We start from the raw sequence: 26,177 nt of genomic DNA, 5'->3' as shown, positions 1-26,177 counted from the left end.
TATAGGTGCTCCGATGATAAAGATGTTGGTCCTCTGGGGAAAGAAACAAATACATATATTAAAGTTATTTTGAATTCCATGGAACATGTGGGGATCTTCTGATATCCAGGCAGTCTTTTTTTTCCTTTCTTTTTTTCTTCTTTCTTTATTTTTCTCTGTTTTTTTTAGATAGGGATGTTATGGGGGGAGGGATTAAGGGGAGGGGGAAGGGCTGATATTATTCTATTATTCTATTCTATTCTATTCTATTCTATGTAACCTTGAAAATTGAATTAAAAAATTTTTTTTTAAGTATAATGAGAGATGATTTAGAACAATGAGCCAAGTGTGGAGCTGTGGATAATTAATTGTATGTTGGCATGTCAAGGTAACTTGTGTGCTGATAAAGTTGTACTAAAACTAATGTGAATCTCTTTTGTTTGACAAGACAGTTAATATTGAGTCAACAGTTTGCTTCATCCCGCTGAATTCCAGGGAATGTGGGATTCTCGTGTTAGTGGGTGTGGCCTCTTTTATTTCAAGTGGTGACTGGCACAAAAAAAGTCACAGCAATTAAGTTTCATTTATGTTCTGATAAGTTTCATTTTCCTTTTCCGGAAACAGAGCAAAACACGGTACGAATGAAGACGTGTGCAACCTAGCTTCTCCTTTGACTGCTGAAGTGTTTAATAGCATTCAGAAAAACCTGGAACACTTGAAGCAACGAGCAGGCTGAACTAGCTGTCGAATAAGTTAAGTGAAAGGCAAATTCATTTTACTGATGTAATTGGCTGTGGAACACGTCCAGAGCTGGTAGCCAGGACACGTCTTTTGCAGTTTATCAGGAAGGTGTTTGGAGCGATTTGGTAAAAAACACATGACAGAAAGAAGGTAAGATGAAGGATTCAATAGAGCAAATAACTCATTTGTTGCTTCTCAAGGGTGGCCCATTCACGTTTGAGAAGATGTAGATGAAGTTCTAATTCAGCCAATTATTGGTCATTTCTCCTGAGAGATGGAACTTTTGTGCCAATGAAGTTTGGCATCAAATGGACTGAAGGTAAACGCTGGCTTCTTACTCTGGTGCACAGTATTGTAAGACTGTCATAATCTTATAAGAAAGTATTATTTGCTTCTTTGTAACATTTAGTCAAAGAGGAAAGCGCCTCAGGGAAGAAGATTTTTCTTTTAGAGGGCTGTTATTGTGCAGATTTTACACTGAACCCAACTGCCTGTGTGCAAATATTTTTCTCTGCCTCTCATTTCAAAATAATCTGCTGGAGGAAATCAATGGGTCAAGAAGCGTCTATGATGGCAAAGAGATAGTTGAGACCCTTTATCACGACTGAGAGTGTTAGAGGGGAGATAGTATTAGGAAGTGAGAGGGAACTTGGGACAGGGAGTGGCAAGGTGATGGATGGAACCAGACAAGTGGAGAGGGAAGAATGGAGTCAGGATACAGTGGCTGGTTGGTGATAGTTAGAGGTAGATAAAGAAAGGGAAAAAGGGGTAAATGTAGCCAGGTTGGGAGAGGGCAGGATGGAGGTAAACAGTTTATAGTTGGTGGAATCACTTAAGTAAGGAAGGTGATAAGTGTAGCAGACGAGGGAAGTAATGAGGGTCAGATAGGGGAGGCGTATAAACTGGGTGACGGGATGGGGGGGACCATAAGTTGAGAGAACGGAGCAGTTACCTGGAGCTGGAAAGTTCAGGATGTAGACCACCAGCCCAGGCAGAACACGAAATGCCACTTTAACTGGTTTGTATCAGACTCCACCATGGCAGCGGAGAAAGTCAGGGACTGACAGATCAGTGGGAAAGAGAGTTGAAATGGCCTGTGACCGGGAGGTCAGGATGGCCAGTGCGGGCGAGTGTAGGTGTTTTGCAAAATTGCTCACCTACACTTGGTTGTTGTGACTGCGATCAAAGTTACCGGAGAGACATTAGTCGCCAGCTTCCTTTCATAATTCATCTTTTCTTTCCTAATGACCTTCTTAGTCTCCTTCTGCAAGTTTTTAAAAGCTAGAAGTCTTTATTCAGTACAACAAGCAGGCATCATTCAGAGACACGACATGCTTCAGAGGTGGCCGGATAGGGTTAATAAGTGTGGGCTTGCTAATGTTGGTACCAGAAGCGTGCTGGGCAATCCTTGGGCTGCGTTGGTCATTGACGCAAACGACACATTTCACCGTAGGTTTCAGTGTTTCAATGTACGGGTGACAAATAAAGCTCACGCTGAACCGAATCCAGACGTGGAAAATGAAACTCCACGAACGTGCAAGACCAGGCACTGGCACGCGAGGTCAATTCACGCACGTGCTACAAGTGAGCACGGTCAGCTCGGCAGACGAGGAAATATCATGCTGAGTCACGCGTGTCACATCTTGCACGTGACACGATGTACCAGCAGACATGGAACCGTCCTAAGCCACCCACACAAAATGCTGGAGGAGCTCAGCAGGTCAGGCAGCATCTACTGAAGAGAGTAAACAGATGACATTTTGGGCCAAGACTGAGAGGGTAGGGGGCCAGGGAAGATGTCTGTATAAAATGGTGAGGGGGAAGGGAAAAAGGTTAGCTGGAAGGTGATAGGTGAAGCCAAGTGGGTGGAAAAGGTCGAAGACTGGAGAAGACTTAATCTGATAGGAGAGGGGAGTGGACAGTAGGAGGAGACGCAGGGGGAAGTGATAGGTAGGTGAGACAAGGTAAAAGGTCAGAATGGGGAATAGAGGAAGGGGAGGAGGAATTTGTTTACTGGAAAGTGTTGCTCCTCCACCTTCAGGGTGGCCTCATCTAAGCTCAGGAGGAAGCCATGGATTGACACATCAGAACGGGAATGGGAATCAGAATTAAGATGCTTGGTCCCCGGGAGGTCCCACTTGGTGCAGGGGTTGCTCGATGAAGTGGTCCCCCAATACACGACGGGTCTCACCAGTGTAGAGGAGGCCACATTGGGAGCTCCGGACCCCAGCAGATTCACAGGGGAAGTGCCGCCTCACCTGGGTGGACTGTTCGGGGCCCTGAATGGAGGTGGGCAGATGCAGCACTTGGCCCACTTGTAGTGGTAGGTGCCTGGTGAGAGATTAGTGGGGAGGGACGAATGAACGAGTGGAGAAGGAAATCTCAGAGGGAGCGACCCATGCAGAAAGCGGAGGGGTAGGGGATGTGACAGGGATCTTGCTGTTGGTGATTTCAGTGACTGTGGGCCTGCCTGGATACAATAATGTATGGCGTGATCAGTTCAGACGGCATTGGAAACAAAGCTTTTCATTGTATCTCGGCTGATGTGACCGTAACAAACCAATTCCAATACCAACAGCATGTCCCACGTAATAATGTCAATCCATGCAATCAATTCCTTGCGTCTGACATTTACTTAACATTTTATTTGGGTACTGAGCTAAGAAGCAGGTGGCGGGGTAGAGATACGTCCCTATCAAAGGAGATGGAGGGCGCTCCTTCCCTCCGCTAGCCTGCAGGTCACCTCTGGGCAAGGTGTAGCACCTGCTTAGTCCCTTCCTCCACCTCTGAACAGAGTCACGTGAAGCCATGGGAGCAGGTAGTGGTAGATGGTCGTATGAGCAGCCGGTGCAGATCACAAGTCCTGGTTATGCGACCACTGACGCCAGGCTGACAATCTCTGAATGGCATTGATAATGGCTGGGGCCACCCGTCTTGTAAAGACACTGTCCAGAAGAAGGCAATGGCAAAGCACTTCTGTAGAAAATTGGCCATGCGTAATCATGGTCATGGATAGAATACCAGTGTGAAGGGGGGTCGGGGGGGAAGACCACGATCATCCATGTCAGACCTAAGGCCAATAATATTGGTGATGAGCTAAGATATCTGGAATGTTGACGTTGCAGGATTGGGTAGAACTCGATCTACAACTATTGACTGGGTTTGGATAGTTCTTTGAGGAATTCTGGCATTTTATCTTTAAAAACATGAAAAGAAAGAAGACCTGCTATTGTGCAATAAGTATCATGTAGAATTGACTTTACTTGGTGTATACGTGAAAACCTTTCTCTGTGGTTTTATTACATCTTGTCAGGTTCTTTTTCATGATTTAGCAAGTACCAACAGTTCACTTGTGTTGTGGCCAAAGGAAAACAACCCGCAAAATTCGTTGAATTGCAATGAATCATCTAAAGATGTTTTGCAGCTTCCTTCGTATAACCAGTTCTATTAAAATTTATCTATGAATTTATAATGAAAGATGTGTATCAAAGTGTTTCTCTTTGTTGTATGCTTTCCCCCACTGATTCTGAACACTAAATAGCTTTCTTCTGCAAAGCACTAAAGGGCTGTTAAAACAAAAACTTCAAGCTATCTTCAGAGTTTCTTCTCCCAGGCAGTTAATCTGTTCAACTATTCTATTTCTCTCTCTATCCGTTACCCCGTCAACACACTGTGCTATAAATACTTAAAATACTTCTATCTTTCCTACTCAGCTGGTTTCACCTATCACCGTCTAGCTATCCGCCTCCTCCCCCCTACCCCCACCTTTTTATTCTAGGTGTCTTCCCCCTTCTGTCAGGTTGGAGGCTAACTGGATGAAATATGAAGTGCTGCTCCTTCAGCCTGCGATCGGCCACATCATGGCAGTGGAAGAGGTCATGGGCAGACATATAAGAATTAAAATGGGAAGCCCAATTGAAATGAGTGGCCACTGGGAGGTTCTGCCTTTGGCAGTGGACAGAGCTATGGGGCTCAACATAGTGGTCCCTCATCTGCGAGGGGTCTCACCGATGTAGAGGTAGCTACACTGGGAGCGCTGGATATAGTTGATAACCCCAACAGACCAGCACCACACCTAGAAGGGCAGCTTAAATAGTGGTGGTGAGGGCGAAGGTGTAGGGGCAGATGTAGGATTTGAGCTGCTGATAGCTTGTGCTCCCCCGCACCTTCTTATTCTGGCTTCTAACCCCCCCCCCCTTTCCAGTCCTGATGAAGGGTCAACTCTTTACTTCCCTGTATTCACTCGACTTTCTGAGTTCCTCCAATATTTTGCGCGCGTTGCCGAGACTCGCAGCACCTGCAGAGTTCTTGTGTTGAGGGCCTTGTTGAGAGTTGTCGTGTTTGATGTCGCGCTGTCCGCCGAGCTTGGCGATTAGCTTGCAGGCGTTCCGTCACCAGCCGAGGTGACATCCTTAGTGCGCAGTTGTCGGTGTTCCTCTCATGTAGGACCCCGTTCGCTTCCCTCGGTCCTGATTGGCTAACCTTCAGTTGACCTTTGACTTCTATTTGCTGGCATCTCTTCAGCTCTTAGGGGTCCGTAGACAGTGTCTATATCGATCGTTTGTTTAAGGAGTTATCTCCTCTGATAGCACATCAAGCAACTCAACCAGAGCTACCAATATTCACCACCATCCTAAAGTTGTTGTGTTGTTGTTTGTGCTGTTCAGCTGAACCTTGCGGGCATGCCACGCTGGCGCTGGAACGTTTGTGCCACTTGTGGGCTAACCCCCAGCACTTCCTTAGTTTTCCGACCTTGGAAGTCCTGATGAAGGGTCTTGGCCCGAAACGTCGACCGTTTGCTCTTTTCCAGCTGATGATGATGTTGCGGGCAAAGGAACTGGCGGAATGGAAGGTGTGTGAAGGGGCGTGATCGGTAAGAACCTGCAACGGAGTTTATCAGCCCGGTGACGCTGGAAACCAGGAAACCCTCTAAACATTGCCAGGCAGATCCTCCCGCCACCCATTTCCAAGACCCTCGGGTGGCTGTTTTCGCCAGCCCCAGGAGCAAGTTAACAAGGACATCCTCATCCCTCCATGCCCCCCTCCTTACTGGATGACCATATATAAGTAGGGTGGGGTTAAAGTGCAAACAAAAGGCGAAAAGCAGCCCACGCAAATACGCAAAAAGGGGCTGCAGCCTCGCACACTCCGGGTACATGTGGTACACGGTCTCCTCCAGCCCACAGAAATGACATGTGGGTGTGAGATCCGTGTACAGACTGAAGAACTTATTGCAGGGCACCGCTCTATGCAGCACCCTCCAGCCGAGATCTCCCAGGTGCGTGGGAAGAACCCCCTCGTAAAGGGACTTCCAGTGGGGACCCTCCTCACCTCCGGGTGGAAAGACCAACCGCCATGGCGTGTTGGGACGGTGGACAAGGGCAAGGAAGTGGAGGGTGTGGAGCAGCAGCCCATACAGATACCTCCTACCTGCATCCCTGAATGGGCTTGTGGGTGTCGAGGAGGGTATGTTCGTGCTCGGGTAAATATTGAAAAGGAACGCGCGCAGTCCACGGCGACCTTAGAGGTGTTCTGGGACCGTTGGGCTCCGCGGGGTGTAAATGCCATCATCGATAGAGATGGGAACATTTTGGTGTAATGTGTATTGTCTATTTGTAGTGAAGTGATTGTGTTAGTCACTGTTTTGTATATATTGTATAGCACCGATATTTGTAATAAAGGAATTCTGTAAAAAAAAAGGAGGAACACAATGTCCACTGCACCCCAGCTGCGATAGGCCGAGAATACCACCACAGACCAGAAACCGCTGGGGGCAACAACATCAACGGGGAGCTGGGCTGATCTCCCCTCAGCAACATCACCGGGGTACCCATCCCTGAAGGGAGACCATTGCCTGGAGCTCAGTGCACAAACAGTGCAGAACTTGTTAAATCTGGGGCAGATATAGCCTGCGGCAACGCGACTTTAACCTTTAAAACCACAAGCTTTGGGTATGCAAAGCAAGACGCATGGTGTGAAAAGCACTTCACAATGTGTGTCAGCTTGGAGTACTTCACCAGGGTAAAAGCCTGGCCTGCTGAGTTCCTCCAGCATTTTGTGCGTGTTCCTTTGGACCTCTGGCTTCTGCAGACTTCCTCGTGTTTGTGACTTCCTTAGGTTTTGTTGGTTGTTAACGCAAACAACCACTTTCACTCTATGTTCCGAAGTGGACGTGATTAAGTAAATCTGAATCTGAGAAGGGAGTCATCACCCAGCTGCCCTCCGTGTCTGTAAATCGCAGAAACATGGCGCATGCAGGTTTGCCTAGGGCGTACCGTAGCTGTGACAAACCAGGGCATGGGGCAGCACAGTCCAATGCTGTCATCTACTAGGACTGCAAAGCGATCAGCAGCAGCTGCCCGGGTGGGGATGCAGGACACGTCCACTGGGCCTGATCCAAGTGTGCTTGTACTTAGGCCCAGGCAGTAAGAGGGGAGTTTTTTTTTTAAGCCCGTCACCTCTTCTGGGGCTTAGGCTGCCAACAGCAGCTCCCCAGAGTCGTCTGTCCTGGACCCGTCTCCCAGATGATCGAGGGTCGATCGGCTCTGGGTCTTCCACTTTCACCTCATGACTTCATAACAACATGAAAACATAAGAAACAGGAGCAGGAGTCGGCCATCTTGCCCATCGAGCCTGCTCCGCCATTCAATAAGATCATGGCTGATCTGGCCATGGACTCATCTCCACCGACCTGCCTTTTCCCCATAACCCGTAATTCAAGGTTTTACCTCTCCAAGGATTTGGGCCTTGGTGTATCTATTGTTCTTTTTGAGTTAGGATTGCTAACTGGATGTCCAACCCTCCTCCTTTCATAGGCAGGCTTGAGACCATCCATGGCGGAGTCATGAGAGTAGGAGCTGCCAACAGATCCTCAAGGAAGGAGAACATGCCCCCACCCCTCATCTTCCGCCTGCCAAGAGGCCAGCAGGCCCAGCCAGCCCAAGCTGCCGGACTCTTGCCATGATTCAGTCAAGGGAAGGGGAAGCTGCTGTGGGGGGGAAGAAGCAGGGATGGATGCCCAAAGGTTAGGGGACCTCAGAGAACGGTGACAAGTGAGAAAAAGTGACAGAAGTCAAACCAGTCTGGCCATTCTCCTCTGACCCCTCTCATTAACAAAGCGTTTTTGCCCACAGAACTGGTGCTCACTGGATGTTTTATATTTTTTTACCCACTCTCTGTAAACGCTAGACTAGGAGTCCCTAACCTTTTTTTTATGCGATGGACCAATGCCATTAAGCAAAGGTCCGTGGACCCCAGATTGGGAACCCCTGCTCGGGATTGTTGTGTGTGAAAATCCCAGGACATCAGCAGCTTCTGAGGTACTCCAAACAATCCCATCTGGCACCAACAATCATTCGCTAGTCAGTGTCACTTAGATTATATTTTTTCCCCATTCTGATATTTAATCTGAATGACAACTAAACCCTAGATTGTGTCTAAATGCTTTTATACAGTGAATTGCTGCCACATGATTGGTTGATTAGATGTTTGCATTAACAAGCAGGTGTGCGTATATATATACACACACACACTCAGTGAATCAGGGTGGCCACTGATTTGGGACACTTTGCTGCACAATTGGGACAGGAAACTATTGCCGAAGTTTCTGACTAACACCCATCACACATGCACCTGTGTGGCCGTTAAACACTACACCATACTTAGAGTGAACGGTTTTTAAATAGCACCAGCTGTGTGTCCTTGTGTTCAAAAAGCAGTGATTTTTGTCCCTGATGGTTGTCGAGAAATGAACAGCAAGACAATTCAGAACTGTTGTTATAGAAATTTAGCAGGCAGTGCAAAAACAGAGCGATGGTGGCCAGGGACTCACTGACCTTTCAGGAACCTGACGGCAGAGGTGAGGAAGCTGCTGAGCGTGTGCCTTCATGTGTCCCAGGGTGAAACCTCACCAGCTGACGATGATGTTGCAGGCAAAGGGAACTGGTGAGTGAAGGAGTGTGATAGTTAGGAACCCGCTACGGAGTTTATCAGCCCAGTGACACTGGAGACCAGGAGCCACACGATGCGGGAGGCCGAGAACACCAGCACAGACCAGAAACCGCTGGGGGCGACAACTTTAACGGGGAGCCGGGCTGTTCTCCCCGCAGAAACATCGCCGGGGTGCCCATCCCTGACGGGAGACCATTGCCTGGAGCTCAGTGCACAAACAGTGCAGAACTTGCTAAATCTGGGGCAGGCAGAACGTAACCTGCGACAACGTGACTTTGACCTTTAAAACCGCAAGCTCTGGATCTGCAAAGCAACGTGCATGGTGTGAAAACACTGCATAATATGTGTGAGCTTGGAGTAAGAGCTGGTGTGGCTTTTTTTTTGCAGGAAGTTGCCCTACCATAATAGTGTGACTAAATTGAAGTCATTAAGGACCCCTCCCAGGACATGCCCTCTTCTCATTGCTACCATCAAGGAGGAAGTAGAGGAGCCTGAAGATGCACTCGATTTTTCAGGAACAACTTCTTCCCCTCCGCCATCAGGTTACTGAGTGGACAATGAACCCCTGAACACTACCTCACAATAAAGATATCAGTGATACCTTCATATATTAAGGATCTGCAAACTCTTGGACAGGATTGAAAGAAGCTACATAAAGTTGTAACATTAATCATCATTGTCATAGGGACCAGCCTCTGTAGTATCAAAGACATCTTCAAGGAGCGATGCCTCAGAAAGGTGATGTCCCTCATCACCCAGGACATACCCTCATCTCATTGTTACCACCAGGCCCTCTGCCATCCGATTCCTAACTGAACTTTGCACCCACAAACACTACCTCACTTTTTTATTATTTCTGTTTTTGCACTATTTTTAATTTAACTATTTTGTATACATATGTAATTAGCGTAATCGATTTTTTTCCTGTATTTATCATGTATTGCATTGTGCTGCTGCTGCTAAATTAACAAATTTCACGACATACGCCAGTGATAATAACCTGTTTCTGATTCTATAATATATCAGGTGATGAAAGATTATCGTCACCTTCATTGAGAAGCAGAAGAAGAACAAGGAAGACATCAGAAATTGGCAATGTTTATCACTGTTGAATGTAGATTATAAGTTTCTCTCAAAGCCTGTTCTGGGACAGACTGCCAGTGCATCAGAGAGTCAAGAGGGATTTCACTGTTCGTCAGCTTGTGTAATCTCTCTTCAGGTTCTGAGGTCAGCGGCCTTACATTCAGCTTCCATGTCTCCCCGCCTACTTAATGATCCTTCTGTAGGCAGTGGTCCGAGAAGTGAACTGACATGACATCACGACATTGGAGATGTATGCTAAGGATTGATAAGGTAGTGGTTAGACTGCACTGGGAATATTGTGAGCAGTTTTGGACCTCTTATCTAAAAAAGAGATGTGCTGGCATTGGAGGGGGTCAAGAGGAGGCTCACGAGTATTTTCCTGGGAATGAAAGGGTTAGAGTATGAGGAGCGTTTGATTGCTCTGGGCCTTTACTCAGTGGAGTTTAGAAGAGTGACGGAGATCTGAATGAAATTTATTGAAGATTGAATGGCCAAGGTAGAGTGGACAAGGATAGGATGTTTCTTATAGTGGCGGGTGGGGGGTGGGTGGTGTAGGACCAGAGGGCCCAGCCTCAGAATAGAAGGACATCCCTTTAGAACAGAGATGATGAGGAATTTCTTTAACCAAAGGGTGCTGAATCTATGGAATTCATGGCTGTGGAGGCTAAGTCATTGGGTATATTTAAACTGGAGGTTGATAGGTTCTTGATTAGCAAGGGCATCTAAGGTTACGAGAGAAGGCTCTCCTCGCTGTGCTGGCCACCTCATTTCTCCATTCTCAGTGTCCATTATTAAGGACCTCCAGCCCTTTTCTCACTGTTACCATCAGGGAGGAGGTACAGAAGCCTGAAGGCACACACTCAGTGGTTCAGGAACAGCTTCTTCCCCTCTGCCATCCGATTCCTAAATGGACATTGAACCCGTGAACACTACCTCACTTTTTTAAAAAAATACAGTATTTCTGTTTCTGCACATTTTAAAAAATCTATTCAATATAAGTAATTGATCTACTTGTTTATTTATTATTATGTTTATTTTATTTATTATTAATTTTTTCTCTCTGCTAGATTATGTATTGCAATGAACAGCTGCGGCTAAGTTAACAAATTTCACGTCCCATGCCGGTGATAATAAACCTGATTCTGATTCTGATTCTGATGCAGGGTTTTGGCTCGGAAAGCCAACAGTGCCTTTCCTCCCACTGATGCCACTCAACCTGCTAAATTTTCCAGTAGATTGTGTATTGCTGCAGATCCCAGCGTCTGCAGTCCGTTGTAAACATTCATTAATCACCTTCCACTGCATAGTTTCAATAAAACACATTTAGAAAACCCTTCACTCCGCGATTGGTTTCAATAGCCTTCAAAGTATCAGGCTGAAGTTAAATTGTGAGCAGGCTTTATTTCCCGAGGACTAGTTCTGGAGTCTTTATGTCCTCGTTTTAATTAAGATAAGGTAAAAAGGTTAAGGTAAGTTAAGATTGCGCCAACCGCTAATATCAAATTTATATCTGCTATCCATAATTTCACAATTTTAGAGCAGAAGTTCCCAACCTTTATTATGCCATGGACCCCTACCATTAACCGAGAATCCGTGGACCCCAGGTTGGGAACCCCAGCTTTACAGTATCCCCTAATATAGACAATGTACTGTGAACACGGTGTGTTACCAATATATGTGGTACATACATTGCTTAGCTTCTCAGTCTCCCTTCTCTTGGCAGGGCCCAGTGACTGTGGTGTCATCTGAATCCCCAGAGTATGCTATACTATCAGTCTACAAGCCATGACACCTGGGAACCTGGATCATGTTACTGTTTTTTATTAATAATTATTTTGTAACGGAATATATCGAGGGCCAAAGGGCCTGTACTGTGCTGTAATATTCTTGTGTCTAGTGTATGTTTATCTGTAATCATAATTATACTTTGACTCAGGCAGGAGACTCTGATGTCAGGATGCAAAACGTTTTCTTCCCTCAGGCCGTTAGGCTTCTGAACTCCCTGCCGCATCGCATTCGAGGTGTCACTGGTTAGTCTGATCCGTAGCTTACAGTATTTAATTAATGCACTTTAGTTTGTTATTAATGTGTGATTTATTTGTAGATTTTATTCTTACCTTCATAAATTATTGTGTGTTAGGTGTACTATTGTCCTTTACACCCTGGTTCAGAGAAACATTATCCTGTTTCTATATACAATATATAGATTATATACTGTACATTTCGATATTATATGTATATAGTTAAATGACAATAAACTTGACTTATGTGTTGTGTGCTGTGTGTGGCTGTTGGTACTGTGATTTGCATCTTGACCCCAGACAAACTCCTTTCTTTCGGCTGTATTCATGTGTGTGGTTGAATGACAATTAAACTTGAACTTGAATTTAGCACAATGCCCAGCCATGCCTGCTGTTCCGAACATGCTGTCTGTGTATTCATGAGCTGTTGCTGCTCACGTAGACCAGTATTTCCTTATCTGTTAGACGGGTTGCTTTTCTCTTTCCCAAATGCTGTCAGGCAGGCAGGCAGGCGAGACAAACCGTTCAAAATTCAGTCCATTTCATTCATGTAGTTTCTTGTTGAGTAGTTCCAGCTGCCCACGTCGTTCAGGATTCAACAGATCACTTGTTGCTGGTCTACCTCCCTCTTCTGTACTGTAAGTGCTTGAGATTTCCTCAGGAGACCATCTGTGGAAAAAAATTAAGAAGAGAATTAAATGTTGGGTTAAATTTTGTTGTCGAACTTGACTAGCTTAAGTATTGCTCAAGATTTGGGTCATGGGGGTGACAGGATAAGAGACAGATGACGCTTTGCTTGTGCTAGCTAACAATAGATTATGTCAGTAATGAAGTATTGCTGACCTTTGTCTGAACTGTCTGGCTAATAGAAGAACTGAATAAGGATGTGTGGTTCTAATTTTGTGTACCGTGCAGAAGCATTTGTGCACCAGCTGATACTTAACAAGTGCTTCTTGAAATCACTGACTATGTATGTTTAGCTGTTCATTAATGCCCAAAATTTACTGTATAAATTTAAGATGTAGCTCGACATTGGCGGGGTTCTAAGGCAATGGTTTCCCATGATCACGTATTAAAGGGTCAACTGTATGCTGAGGTCTGCGTCTTTAATTTTGTTTGATAACGAGGTAAATTCCACTACAGTAAAATATGGTAAAACAGGGTAGATTCTTCGACACCATCCAATTGTGATATCTGTTCTCATTGTGATGCAAAGCTTGCTCTATGATGTCACTGCTCGAATTTTCCCATTCAACAGACGATGCCTTAATGTTGCATAATCTCCTACGCTTTGGGTCAAAAATGTTAATACACTTGAACCCAATAAACATATTTTCCATATGGCTGGGAACGATAGTGATGTTTGTCTTCACCTGGTAGTGGATGGTTGCCGATTTTGTTACGTTCCCAGTAACCGGGTGACTTACCAGCAAAGATAGAGAGGTCCGCTGAAGTCTGATGATACTATTTTCAAACGTTTTTATTTATAAAGGGGCACAAACGTATGGTTAATACAAAACATTCAGATCATATACATCGTCAAAACTCAATCTAAAGCACAGGTATAGTAATAATCAATCAGAAATAAGCTCTATCGTTGTCTAGGGGAATACTGAGTCCAATGGAATATAAAAGTCACTCATAAATTTGCAGGCTTTTCCGTTTGGGAACCGCTGGCATTTCACGTGTTGGAGAGAGAGAGTGGTGAGAAAGAAGGAACACTTGCCCGTCGTCTTTGCGAAGCAAATCCCTGTTGCTAGTTAAAACGGTTTTCCTTTGGTTTCAGCCACAGACTCCCGATTTGGAATCTAACGCACGTGGCTTCCTTCAAAATGGCTTCCCGCTCCGATGGGAAGCACTATCGTGTCTTCTTCGTGTGTCTCCTTGGTGCGTCTGATGCCCCGCCTCGGCAGCCCACCTTTTATCTGGACTGGCAGGGTTGTAGATGTCAATCAGGGTGGGGGTGAGGCAATCTTTCCCCCATCACCCAGCCCACGTTGCCCTGAGGGTTTGCACGTAGTCCAGTCCCTTATTCCACAAAGGTGTCTCCCAAGACAATGGCTATGTCCATGGCTTTTGTCTGGCTGAGAGGCCCGCCCATATTCCAAACTGTAAGGCTGCTCTCTCTCTCTCTCGCGATTCTCACAAAGGAGGGGGCTGGGGTCATAACAATCTCCAGTGAGTTCCAGATAGCCTCTGGGTTTTGGAGTACTAGGCAGGTCAGCAGCTGCCTCTGATCACAGGTGTAGTGCTCCAGGTACAAGCCTTTGACGTACCTGGAAATCAACCATCATGTTCTACTGCTGTGATACAGGGTTACCAGTAGGGGGCTCTGGAGGAATCTGAATCCTGTAGTGTACTAAATAGTTCAGTAACATTTGAGTAGTATTGTAAATATATTGTTTGATTAAGCAATTTTTTGTTTGTTTACATTGCTCATTATGGGATATATGTAAGAAGTACGTGAATGGCATATGTCACTACACCACTATGCAGTATTTGAGCACCTCAGAAAAGAGAAACTAGGTGAATACGAGTTATCCTGGGCTCCCCCGTTTTTCTTTCAATTAGTTTTTGGAGTCACGAAACGTAACAGTGGCAACGAGTAAGTTTCAAAACAAACCCGAGATGATGGCCTACCTATTGAAGCATAGCACATTCTTCCTTCACAAAAGGAGAGAGATGTTCGAGTTTTAAAAAAAAGCAAAGCATGTGTTTCTTTGGAAAAGGAGAGAGATGGTCAAATTAATAAAAAAGCCAGAAAGAGGACAAAAGTCATGCGTTCAGAAACAGTGATCATAAATTTTAAAAAAAGCAGAAATGGCTGGCCAGATCGGAAAGATTGACACATTCGATTGTGCAACACATAACTGGAGTATGTATACTGAGCGAATTGAGCAGTAGTTTGAAGAAATGAAATAGCCAATGCAAAATGAGAGCCAGTGTTGCTGAGGTTAATAGATGGAAAAGCATGGAGTTTACTTAGAAGTTTGATTTCTTCAACCAAACCAGCTGAAATGAGCTTTGCTGATATCTTAAAAGTAACGCAGGAACATGTAGAACTGAAACCATTGTTGACTGCAAAAAACTTTAGGTTTGATAAGCAGAATCAAAAGGAAGGTGAATACATTTCAATGTACATGGCTGAATTGGAGAGATTGAGCATTGCCAGTTCAGTGCTGGGTTCATTTAGATTGTGGAATCTTACAAGAAAGCATTAAAAAATGGCTCCTAACTGAAGCACAGCTCACATTTTAAAAAGCAGTTGAAATCACTGTATCAATGGAAACAGCAGACAGAGGTACAACATTGTTGCAGTCAGGAGCGAAAGTGAGTGTGAGCAGAACTGTAGCGATTCAGCAGAAACTGGCCTGGCTGAACAAATTGTGATACATGGTGGCAGGGGCTCACGTAAACGAGACCAATGCAGGTTTGAAGGTGAATCTTGCAGAAAATACAACAAAGTAGGACACATACAAAGATCATGTCAGGAAGTCAAAGCTAAATGGACTGTACAGGGAAGAGAAGAAGCTAAAAAGTGAAGTTGCAATTTCAAAAAATGCACTAATCTGCCTGCTGTTGATGAAAAATCTGACAATGAAGAGAGTGACACAGGACTGAGAAGCCTTGAGGTTAACATTGTGAAAACTATCAAGAGACAAGCAATATGACTGATACCAGAAGCGAATGGCAAATTAATTAAAATGGAATTGGATACTGGCTCAGCTGTTTCAGTCATTCCACAAAATGAGTTTGAGTGGCATTTCAAAGATACTGAACTGAAGAGGGCAGATAGCCAGCTAAGAACTTACACTGGAGGAAAGCTAACTCCTATGGAAATGACATTCATAAAAGTGAAATACAACAACCAACAAGCTACATTGGGCTTGTTTGTGGTAAAACCAGGAGGGCCAGCATTGTGGGGACATGATTGGCTGAGACAACTCAAACTTGACTGGAGATCCATCCACCATTTTCATGTCATATCCCCGACAATGGAGTCAACTGAAAGAGATTTAAGAAAGGTACTGGATGATGCCACAGCAATGTTCAAGGATGGCACTGGAAAATGCAAACATGTGAAGGGTAAAATAGTGTTAATTGAAAATACCATAGTCAAAAGTCCGTCTGGTTCCTTATACCATTCGTGATAAAGTAGCCAGTGAGCTAGGTTGCATTGAGGCTAAAGGAATTCATTCAAGTTTGATTGGAGCCCATGGACAACACCAGTGGTCCCAGCAGCCAAGAAGGATCTGAGGTGATTTTAAGGTCACCATCACCCCAGTACTGAAAGTAGATCAAGGCCCTCTGCCCAGGATAGTGAATATCTTTGCAAACCTTTCTGGAGGAAAACACTTCAGCAAAGTGGGCTTAGCTGAGCCCTACCTACAGATGAAGATGGAAGAAATGTCCAAAGTGTTTCCCACCATAAACACTCACAAAGGGCTTTGTCGCTATAGTAGGCACTGTTCGGGATGCTAACATGTCCAGAGGATGCCAAGAGCAGTGCCTCTCCATCCCTGGGAATGGCCTGCATCACCCTGGCTGAAGATTCATGTGAATATTCACGGGCACAAATTTCTTGCTAGTAGTGAGTGCAGCTACAAAATGGCGGGATGTGTTCCCAGTAGCCTCCACTACAGCCTCAGACACTGCTGATGTGCTGAAAAGCCTCTTCTCAAGGACCGGTGTTCCAGAACGCTTAGTCAGTGGCAATGGACCACAGTTTGTTGCAGAACGGATTCAGACGTTCCTGAAAATGAATGGAATAAGACATATGACATCTGCACCGTACCTTCCACCTTGGTGGAAAGATTTGCCCACGGTCTAAAGAACACACTTCAAGCAACGTCAGCAGAGCACACTACACTGACACTGATTCAGATGCTTTCCAATTTCCTCCTTGCATATCACAGTGCAGCACTCTCCACAATCCATGACTCACCGACCATGCTGTTCCTGGGCCGTCCCTTGTGTTTGCACTGGGATCTCCTCAAACCCATTCTCAGAAGGAGTATGCATGGCAAACAGCTGAGACAAATTAAGGGCTCCTCAAACAAGGAGGTTCGATGTTCCACTCCTGGACAAGCAGGCGAGGGACTACAGAGATGATCAAAAGTGGGTACTTGGCAAGATTAGGGACAGAACTTGACCATTCTCCAACACAGTGGAGATTGCATCTAATGTCAATTGCAGATGTCACATCAATCAGTTGAGGAGACTAGAGTCAATTGTTCAAGAAGCAAGGTGGCCAGAGCTGTCAGAACCACCTCCTGCAGTCCCAGAGTCAACTCATACAACCACCACAGAGGCCGCAGAACCTGAGATTGTTTCACAGTCACAAGTCCCACCTGCCAAGCAGAGTGACTCCTTCTGGCCAGGAAAGGCATTATCCCTCAAGAGTAAAGAATTCTCCACAGTGAATGGGACAATTTAAAATTTACTATGCTGTGGACGTCCATATAGTGGTTGTATTTGGTAGACTGTATATATCGTCAAGATGTATTCTATATTGTGTTGGAGCTTATTGCTAAGCAGGGAGGAGTGTAGTGTGTTTAATATTTCAATAATATTTGAGTAATATTGTAAATATACTGTATTGCTTGATTAAGCATTCTTTGTTTACATAATTAACTACGGGTTATGTTTGAGAAGTACATGAACGGCATACGTCATAACACCACTACATCATATTTGAGCGCCTCACTAAAGAGAAACTAAGCCTACTGGGGTTATCCCAGGCTCCCACCTTTTTCTTTCGGAGTTACAAAACAAATAGAGGACTAAACTTTGGAAACGAAACTCGTCAGCTTCCCTGAGAGAAGGGTCACAGGAGATGAAGCAAGCAGTTCTTTTAATCTCTGTTATGACTAGAGGGAAATCTCTTCGCAGTGTGTATTTCATGTCTTTGGCTATCCTCCAAACTATTCCGAGGAAGGGATAATAGGACTGCCAATGCTAAGTACTGGAGTGTGTTTAAAGAAAACAAGCTGCAGTATGGCACTTGAAGGAGGGGTGCTGCTATTCTGTTGAGGGGCCTGAGAATGAGGCTCAGTAACGGCTCACTCCCTCAAAGTAAGGGCATAAAAGTTCTACCTTTGATAGGACAATTGCTACCTAGTTTGCATCAATGTTACCGCATCTGTTAAAGTGTTCCGTCACCTTACATATTTGCTTCAAGATAAAGAGGGTAAGACAGAAGATTTTAAACTTCTCAACTTTTCTGTCTAACCTTTCAGACCGCAATCTAATTTCAGTGGATGTTCTAGTCAATTGTTTTTGCTCCTGAGCAGTGTATCTCCCTTTCTTTAACCCAGACAGCCCCCGCCCTTGGGTTTACCCAAGATACCAACCTATTATGATGCAGAGTATGAGCGAGAGTCTTGCTCAGTGATGTCACGGTTTGAATAGTCATGTTAATTGGACCACAAAATCCTTGGGCTAGGAAGTGTCTTGCTGTAATAACATCTAAAAATTAATTTCTACATGCAAAAAGCCAGTGAAAAAACAATGCCGGCATGCTGGGTCATATCGGGTTTATTTGCATTCTACCAATTATTAAACAAATACATTAATAACCACATGGACCCACTTAACTAGATCACGATGTTACTGTTTGCTTCCATTTGCCAATCTTTGGCCAATTTCAGCGCAAACACGAGAAAATCTGCAGATGCTGGAAATCCAAAGCAACGCACACAAAGTGCTGGAGGAACTCAGCAGGCCAGGCAGCACCTACGGAAAAGAGTAAAGAGTCGACGTTTCGGGCCAAGACACTTCATCAGGGCTCCTGAAACGTTGACTGTTTACCCATAGATGCTGCCTGGCTGGCTGGGCTCCTCCGGCATTTTGTGTGTGCCGTTTCAATATATCAACGAGTGTTTGAAATGACCACTCAGTTCCTTGAGTCTGCACAATCGTTCAATTAGACAACAGTAGTCTTCCTAATTTTATTTAATCACTCTGCCACCCTTCGTACTCTCTTCCCCAAAGCTTCTTTCAGCCCCAAAACTGTCAGATCTCGGCGACGCTCAAAACTGCTACTTTATCCCTTTCCCCCTTTGCTCTTAAAGCTCTTTGTCAGTTCTGGGAGAAGGCTTCAGACCCGAAATGTCAACTGTTTCTCCTTCCGCAGATGCTGCCCGACCTGCTGAGCTTCTCCAGTATTTTCTGTTTTTATTCTTCATTGCTGGCCTATTTACCCAGACTTTTATTCGCCTGTCATAATACATCTGTGCGCAGGCCCCAGACTTTCCTTGATAACACTCTGTAATGAGTTCCTCAGTCCTGCACAGGGCACTTGCAAAGGTTTGGGCTCCAAGGTTTTTAGAGCACCTGAACTGGTTAATTGTTATTTGACAATTCGTTAATCGTTTAAGAGTTCCTTCTGTTTTTCTTGAGTGACTCACTCTTTGTAACGCGGTCTGTTTAAGCTTTATTTTGATAGGCTTAAGGATTCCTTGTTATTTGTATTATTTAAGTGGAGGCCCGAATAGCACGAATTGCAGCGTCCTAGTTTTGACAATGTTGCTTCTTGCAGTGTCACTCGGCCGAGCCACCGATGTCCTTTTGGAATTATGAATAAACTCCTGCCGCCGTCTCGACACTTGGGTTCCGATATTGTCAGCACACATCGTGACAGGAAGTCCCCACGATTAGCGCTATTCATGTTTCTGCTTAAATAATACAAGTAACGGAGTCCCTGAGCCTGTCAAAATAAACTTAACAAGCTGAAACAGAAGGCTTTAGGAGATCACTCTTTGAACGATTAAAGACTGTTTTTAAACATCAATTAACCATTTCAGGTGCTCTAAAACCTTGGCGCCCAATACTCTCCAGCGCTCCACACAGGCCGGAAGACCTCATTACATACTCAAGGTGTTGACTGCTTTAAGAAAACCAGATAAAGTGTTAATTGAATAGTAAAATAAGTTTGAAGATGAACGAACTGCTCCTGCATCTTTATCTTTCTTACCATCTTATCAGGTCTGACCCAAGTATGACACACACTTCATTCTCCACAACAACTTCCGTGATTATAACACCATTGTGGAATAAAAAAATAAAATTAACTTTCCACTTTCCATGGCTAAACACTGCCTTCACTCTCTTCCTCCACTGTCTTCACTCAGACCTCAAGCAACCAGGACAGAAACTCATCCGTTTTGTCACAAAGCTACAGATGATTCATGCAATCAGCCAACTGTAGTGTCCTCCCTATCCCCTTGGTACAGACCCAGCCCTGCCTCTGACCCTCTCAAAGTTGTGAACAAGGCCAAGGGGAAGTGAAACTTAGGCCGTTAACTCATTGTTTACTGTCATGTAGGTTGCCCGGATACAGTTTGTCAAAGGCACTTCTGAATCAAAGGCACAAGCTTTTATTAAATTTCAGGGACTTATTAATTTGCTGTACCAATCGACTTGCTCAGCTTTGGCACCTGAAGGGAACAGGAACACCCCGAGAAAGAATCTTGAGTATTTATCATCAGCAACTTGTTTCTTAAACTTTACTGAGTGTTATTGTGAATGTCTTGATTTAAACAGTTAATTCAGTTCAATTGTTATTATCACTGTTCTGTTGATATTGCTGCTTTGAAAGACTGTGTTATTCTATGTGAAACAGGAGACTATTCTTCAGTAATTCATCTTAAAGTTATTTTTGGATAGGTTATTCTAAAGTACCTGAAGTGGTTTACATAATGAAGAGATAGTTCACTAATTAGATTCAGTGAAAATAGTGGGAGGAGGAGAAAGGCTTAATGCAAAATAGGGGTTATTATGCAGGCTTTACAATGTACTCAACTATCCAGAGTATAAGAATTTATCTTTGGATTTTGCAATTTCTTGGACGACCTGTCTTTTAAAAAAGGATAAGAATCAGATTTAATATCACTGGCAAATGTCATGAAATTTGTTAACTTTGCAGGCACAGTACAATGCAATGCATGATAAACTGGATGGCAGAGGAGCTGTTCCTAAAAAGTACCTCTCCATCATTTTCTTCATATTTTTCCCAGTTTAGTAAGAGTCAAAGGAGTTATAAACCAATAATTATTGCAGTAGGTTTCCATTGTGTGGGGGAGTTTTGTGTTCTATGGTCAAACCATATAACATATAACCATATAACAATTACAGCACGGAAACAGGCCATCTCTGCCCTTCTAGTCCGTGCCAAACGCTTACTCTCACCTAGTCCCACCAACCTGCACTCAGCCCATAACCTTCCATTTCTTTCCTGTCCATATACCTATCCAATTTTTTAAAATGTCAATATCGAACCTCCCTGTACCACTTCTACTGGAAGCTCATTCCACACAGCTACTACCACTGTCTGAGTAAAGAAGTTCCCCCTTGTGTTACCCTTAAACTTTTGCCCCCAACTCTCAACTCATGTCCTCTGAAAACCCCATTGTCGGTAACAGTGTTAAAAATTAATATTTCATCTAGTCTCAGATGTAAGTAATTACAGTTTTGTTGATGTGTCAGTATCTATTCTTGTAGCCTTGTTAATTGCTGGTGTAAAATGTGAGACAATTTTATGGGTCTGTAGAATTAGCTTGAAACCTCCATAACTTGTTTGGAGAAGAACTTTGACGTTCAATCTTTATTCCAGCAGTCATGTATTGTTTAGAAAGCTTTTAACAGGTGCACAGCTCAGCTTTTGTGATTTTTCTTTCTAGTAAGGAAGTTTTCTGGGAGACGTTTGATGAAAATGGTCTGCTTTATTTTCCATGGTTGCTTGTGCCCTAATTCAGGCTCGTACACCTTCTTGTATGTTATATATTATATAACAATGCAACAAAGAAGCAGATCTTTGAAGGTAGCATCCTTCACTAAAGATCCCCATCAGTCAGGACATGACCTCTTCTCATTGCTACCACCAGGGAGGAGGTACAGGAGCTTGAAGGCACACATTCAACGATTCATGAACAGCTTCTTCCCCTCTGCCATTAGATTTCTGAATGAACATTGAACCCATGAATACTACCTCTCTACTTTTATATTTCTATTTTTGCACTATTTATTTAATTTAACAATAGGCCAGCGTTAGTGAGGCTGATGTATTGAAAATGTTGCTCCACAGGACCCTTTTAAATCTCTCCCTTCTCACCTTAAATCCCTTCGCCCCCCCCCCTCCCCCCCCAGTTTTTGATTCCATGGATGAATAAGACTGTCAAAATGCAAAGGAGCCTCTGCACGTCCTCCCCGTGGAATTCACGGATTTTCGGTTTCCCTCCCACAGTCCAAAGACGTGCTGGGTAGTGGTTTAATTGGTAATCATGAATTGTCCTGTGCTTAGGTTCAAGATAAATCGGGTTCGTTGGGGGTTGCTGGGCAACACGGCTCAAGGGCCGGACGGGCCTACTCCGCGCTGTATCGCTAAATATAAAATGATTTTTAAAAATAAATTTTTCGGTGAACTGGGAGAGTTTAAATGGCCCAGTGGAAAGTGAATGACTCTGAGTTTAAAAGGCTCAGAAGTAACCAGGTCCTGGTGCATTTGAGAAGAGTGTGGGGGAAAAGAGCTCAGCGAACGAATTGCTGAAGTAGCAGGATTTCTGAAAAATTGGAGTTTTATTGGAGTAGCACACATTAGTGAGATTGATGCCAAGTAAATTTGATTATGATGCTAGTCGAGAGATTGCAACTTGGTTTTAGTGTCGTAATTTGTCTTCGACATGTTTGTTTGGAATAAATTACAAGAATGAATTACCAGACCTTTTCATTAATGGAATTTGACACTTCCTGACTTACAGCCATCTTCAGTTGCTTATTTTTTTTTCAAATGTTGATAGCCTAAATAACTCAGATGAAGATAGTATAAAAAATTCAATTCTACTGACTTAGGTCTGTTAACTTGTAGGGTGTCTTTAAAATATTCTGAAGGTTAAAGTTCTTAGCCAACCACAAATGGTGAGATCACATGATATGCAGGCCATGTGATCAATAAAATGGCTGCTTGTAGAAGTGTAAAGTTTGTCCTCTTTTGGTCCATTATGAGAATTGTATCTGGAAGAAGGCCTGAAGTCAGCAGTGGTCAGTTAATAAGGCACAGGTAAAAAAAAAATGACCTTAAGTCCCAAGTGTAATACACCTCTTAGTAAGTTTTAAAGCTGATTTTTACATTTACCTTCATTTCAGCCTAATTTTGATGGCAGGGCATGTAAAGCTCAATTTTTGTTTCAAAAAGTAGATGAAAATGGACAATGTAGCAGTGATCTATGTTACGTACCCCGTAACTGGGTCACTTACCAGCAAAGATAGAGAGGTCCATTGAAGTCTGATGGTACTATTTTTAACAGTATTTATTGATAAAAATACACAAAAATAATATTGATGCAAACATACAGATAATATACGTCGTCAATACTAAATCTAAATGTGCGGGTATAATAATAATAAATCAGAAATAGCTCTATCGTTGTCTAGGGGATAATGTATTGTTCGATGGAATTATAAAAGTCACTCAAGTTCATTCAAGCTGCAGGCTGCAGCCTTTGGTTGGAGTCAAGAGAGAGAGTTTAAAACTTGCCCATTCCTTTTATGATGTCAATCCTTCGAGAGTCGTTGGGGCTGATTTCTCCTTTGTTTTAGCTAAAGCCGTTCTTCCGTGGTAAGGCCCACCAATTCCGAGGCAAATGGAAAAGGACGCACGTGGGCTTTCCACCGGCTTTCGCTATTACGCTGTTACAGGATTTCTAGCGTTTCTTCTGGTGCGTCTAAAGGGGCTGTTCCCCAGACCCTCTTTTATCCTTACTCACGGGGTCTCAGATGTCAGTCAGGTTGGGGAGGATGCCATCCCCCCAACCAGCCCACGTTGCTCCTTCCTTGAGGACGTCAATGAATAGCGCAGTGCTCAATACACAATTCCGTCTCCAAGAGACAATGGCCGGTTCCCATGGCTTTGAAATCGCTGAGGGCCAGGACATTCCAAACCCCCTGTGGATTCTGCGTCTCTCTCTCATTTCCTGGGTCTCCTGACATGAATTAATAGCGATCTTGTGATTCTCAAAAAGGAGGGGGCACAGGCGTAACATCTAATCAAATGAAAGAGATAGAAGCAGGATTAGGCCATTCAGCCTATCACACTCCTGTAAGTTCATTACAGTTGTGTCTATTTTTTTTATCTCAGTGGTATCCCCCCGTTTTTCGAACGTTCGCTTTACGACACCTCGCTGTTACGAAAGACCTACATTAGTTACCTGTTTTTGCTAACAGGAGGTGTTTTCACCGTTTCTCCCGCGGAACTGCATTCTAGCCTGAGAGCATCTGTGCTTTATGTCGATTTATTTTGTGCATCCGTTAGCAAGATGAGTTCTGAGGTATCGGAAAAGCCTAAAAGAGCACGTAAGGGTGTTACACTCATTGTAAAACTGGACATAATAATGCGTTTCGATCGTGGTGAATGAAGTAAGGATATAGTGAGTCTGGCTAAGGGTTTGTGGAAGTTGACGAAGATGATGTTGAAGAGGTTTTGGCATCCCATGACCAAGAACTGACAGATGAAGAGCTGATGAAGAGAGAAGGATAACAATTGCAGTCGAACACAGTAGTGAACGGCCCGAAAGTGAAGTCGTCCAGGAACTGAACGTGAAGCAATCGCGTGAGATTCTTGCTGCGACTGACAGCGCTGCAATGATTACAGAAAAGTATGAGTTTAATTTTTAAAGGGTATGTAGGTTTAGGGCAGGTTTTCAGGATGGTTTGAGTGCTTGCAAAGAACCGTATGATATAAAAATGCACGAGGCTAAGCAGTCAAGCATACTGTCGTATTTCGAGCCTTCCACATCAGCCACAGCAGATGACGAGCCTCGACCTTTAACATCGAGGCAGGCAGACATAGAAGATGGCCTGCCTGCCCTGATGGAAACAGATGATGATGAGATGACACCCCAGTCTCCTCTACCTCCCACCACCCCAACCTCCGACGACTCAGCCTAACACACCATCATCAGAGTGCTCGCTGTCTTCCCAATTCCGGTAAGTGAAACTACACTGTACATACATTATTTCTACTTTATATAGGCTGTGTATTTTTATGTGTTATTTGGTATGATTGGGCAGCTTCATAGCTTAAAGGTTACTGGAAAGAGTGTTTCTGCAGAGAGTGCTTGCGCCGAGTCTTTCTGCCGTGAGCGCTTGCGTGAGATTTTCGCTGTGGTGGACAGTGCTGCAATAATTGCAGAAAAGTATTCCTCCATTACATAGGCTGTGTATTTATCAGATCATTCCTGCTTTTACTATATGCTGCTGTTATTTTAGGTTTTATGTGTTATTTGGCATGATTTTGTAGGTTTTTTTTGGGTCTGCAAACGCTCACAAATTTTTCCCATATAAATAAATGGTACTTGCTTCTTCGCTTTACGACAGTCCAGCTTCATAGGAACGGTCTACCTTCGAATAGCGGGGGAAAACCTGTATTTGCAGAGACTGACTAGCCGAAACTACAGGGCAGAAAATTTCAAAGTGTAATTAGTCCCGGGGTGATAAAACATTTTGTCTCCTCTCCTGTAGGTGGTTGTCACATACCAGGGGTTCCCAATCACTTTTGTGCCATGGACCTATATCATTAACCAAGAGGTGCGTGGACATCCTGCTTTATACTGAGAATGTAATGCATTCTTTTTCTAGGCATCTTGCCTTTGAGAAACATCGTCCCTGTTCCACTTCACATTCCCTGTGACATCACGTCTCGTTAATGTCTAAATTCCAGAGTACAAGCCCATTCTGCTTAATGTCTACTCCAACAACACCAGCATGCCTATTCTGCTTAATGTCTACTCCAACAACACCAGCATGCCCCCATCCAGGAATCACTCTGGTGAACCTTGGTTACATTCCTTCCTTGCGAAGTGTCTCTTTCCTTGGCTATTGGGGCCAGGTCTATACCCGACATTGCTTTCGTACCAAAGCTTTACATATTTGCAGTGAGCTGCCTTTTATACTGAACTAAGTGATGGATAAGGATTTCCTTTGCTTTTAGTTGCACAGGCAGTACTGCAGAGCCAGATGCAGCCTCAAAGTTGATCCATTTTAATGTCCTAAATATTTTTTGACAAAGGCATTTGATTATTTACCACGGCTTTATAAAGCATAACATATTTCATCGGCAGGCCTTGACGGGAGAGATGATTCACACTGGAGTCATTTTCCTTGAGAATTCTATTGAAACTTACCGTTGTTATTAACCCACTTTCTTCCTCCGTTTACTGTTGAAACAATCTTTTAACAACTATACAAAATTTAATGTTCTTTACAGGCAATATTTACAATCCCTTTCCCCCTACGGTTGGACAACCATTTACCATACACTGAGGCCTCTTCTCTTACATTTAGTCTAAATTTACTCTCCCAGAGTCCTTGGTGTCCTTTCTTCTGCTCCCCATCTTGTTTCTCCGCTTG

The 26,177-nt window shown here is 44.0% G+C and overlaps 1 protein-coding gene across 4 annotated transcripts in view; it reads left to right on the top strand.

Annotated features, from left to right (window-relative positions):
• The first annotated feature begins 627 nt into the window (after positions 1-627).
• The window catches only part of LOC140719603 (uncharacterized), a 73,448-nt gene continuing 47,898 nt past the window's right edge, over positions 628-26,177 (top strand). Inside the window, exons 1-2 of one of the 4 annotated variants that reach the window (XM_073034311.1) lie at positions 628-870; positions 11,690-11,783. In XM_073034311.1, the coding sequence (XP_072890412.1) occupies positions 11,711-11,783 (73 nt within the window). In that variant the 5' untranslated portion in view covers positions 628-870; positions 11,690-11,710. Of the gene's footprint in view, positions 871-11,638; positions 11,784-26,177 lie in introns of those variants that run through there. The other 3 variants (XM_073034312.1, XM_073034313.1, XM_073034310.1) reach the window with 3 other exon arrangements.

Source organism: Hemitrygon akajei, chromosome 32 (assembly GCF_048418815.1).
Source record: "Hemitrygon akajei chromosome 32, sHemAka1.3, whole genome shotgun sequence".
Classification (NCBI taxonomy): Eukaryota; Metazoa; Chordata; class Chondrichthyes; order Myliobatiformes; family Dasyatidae; genus Hemitrygon; species Hemitrygon akajei.
This window is presented reverse-complemented; position numbering and strand designations above follow the sequence as displayed.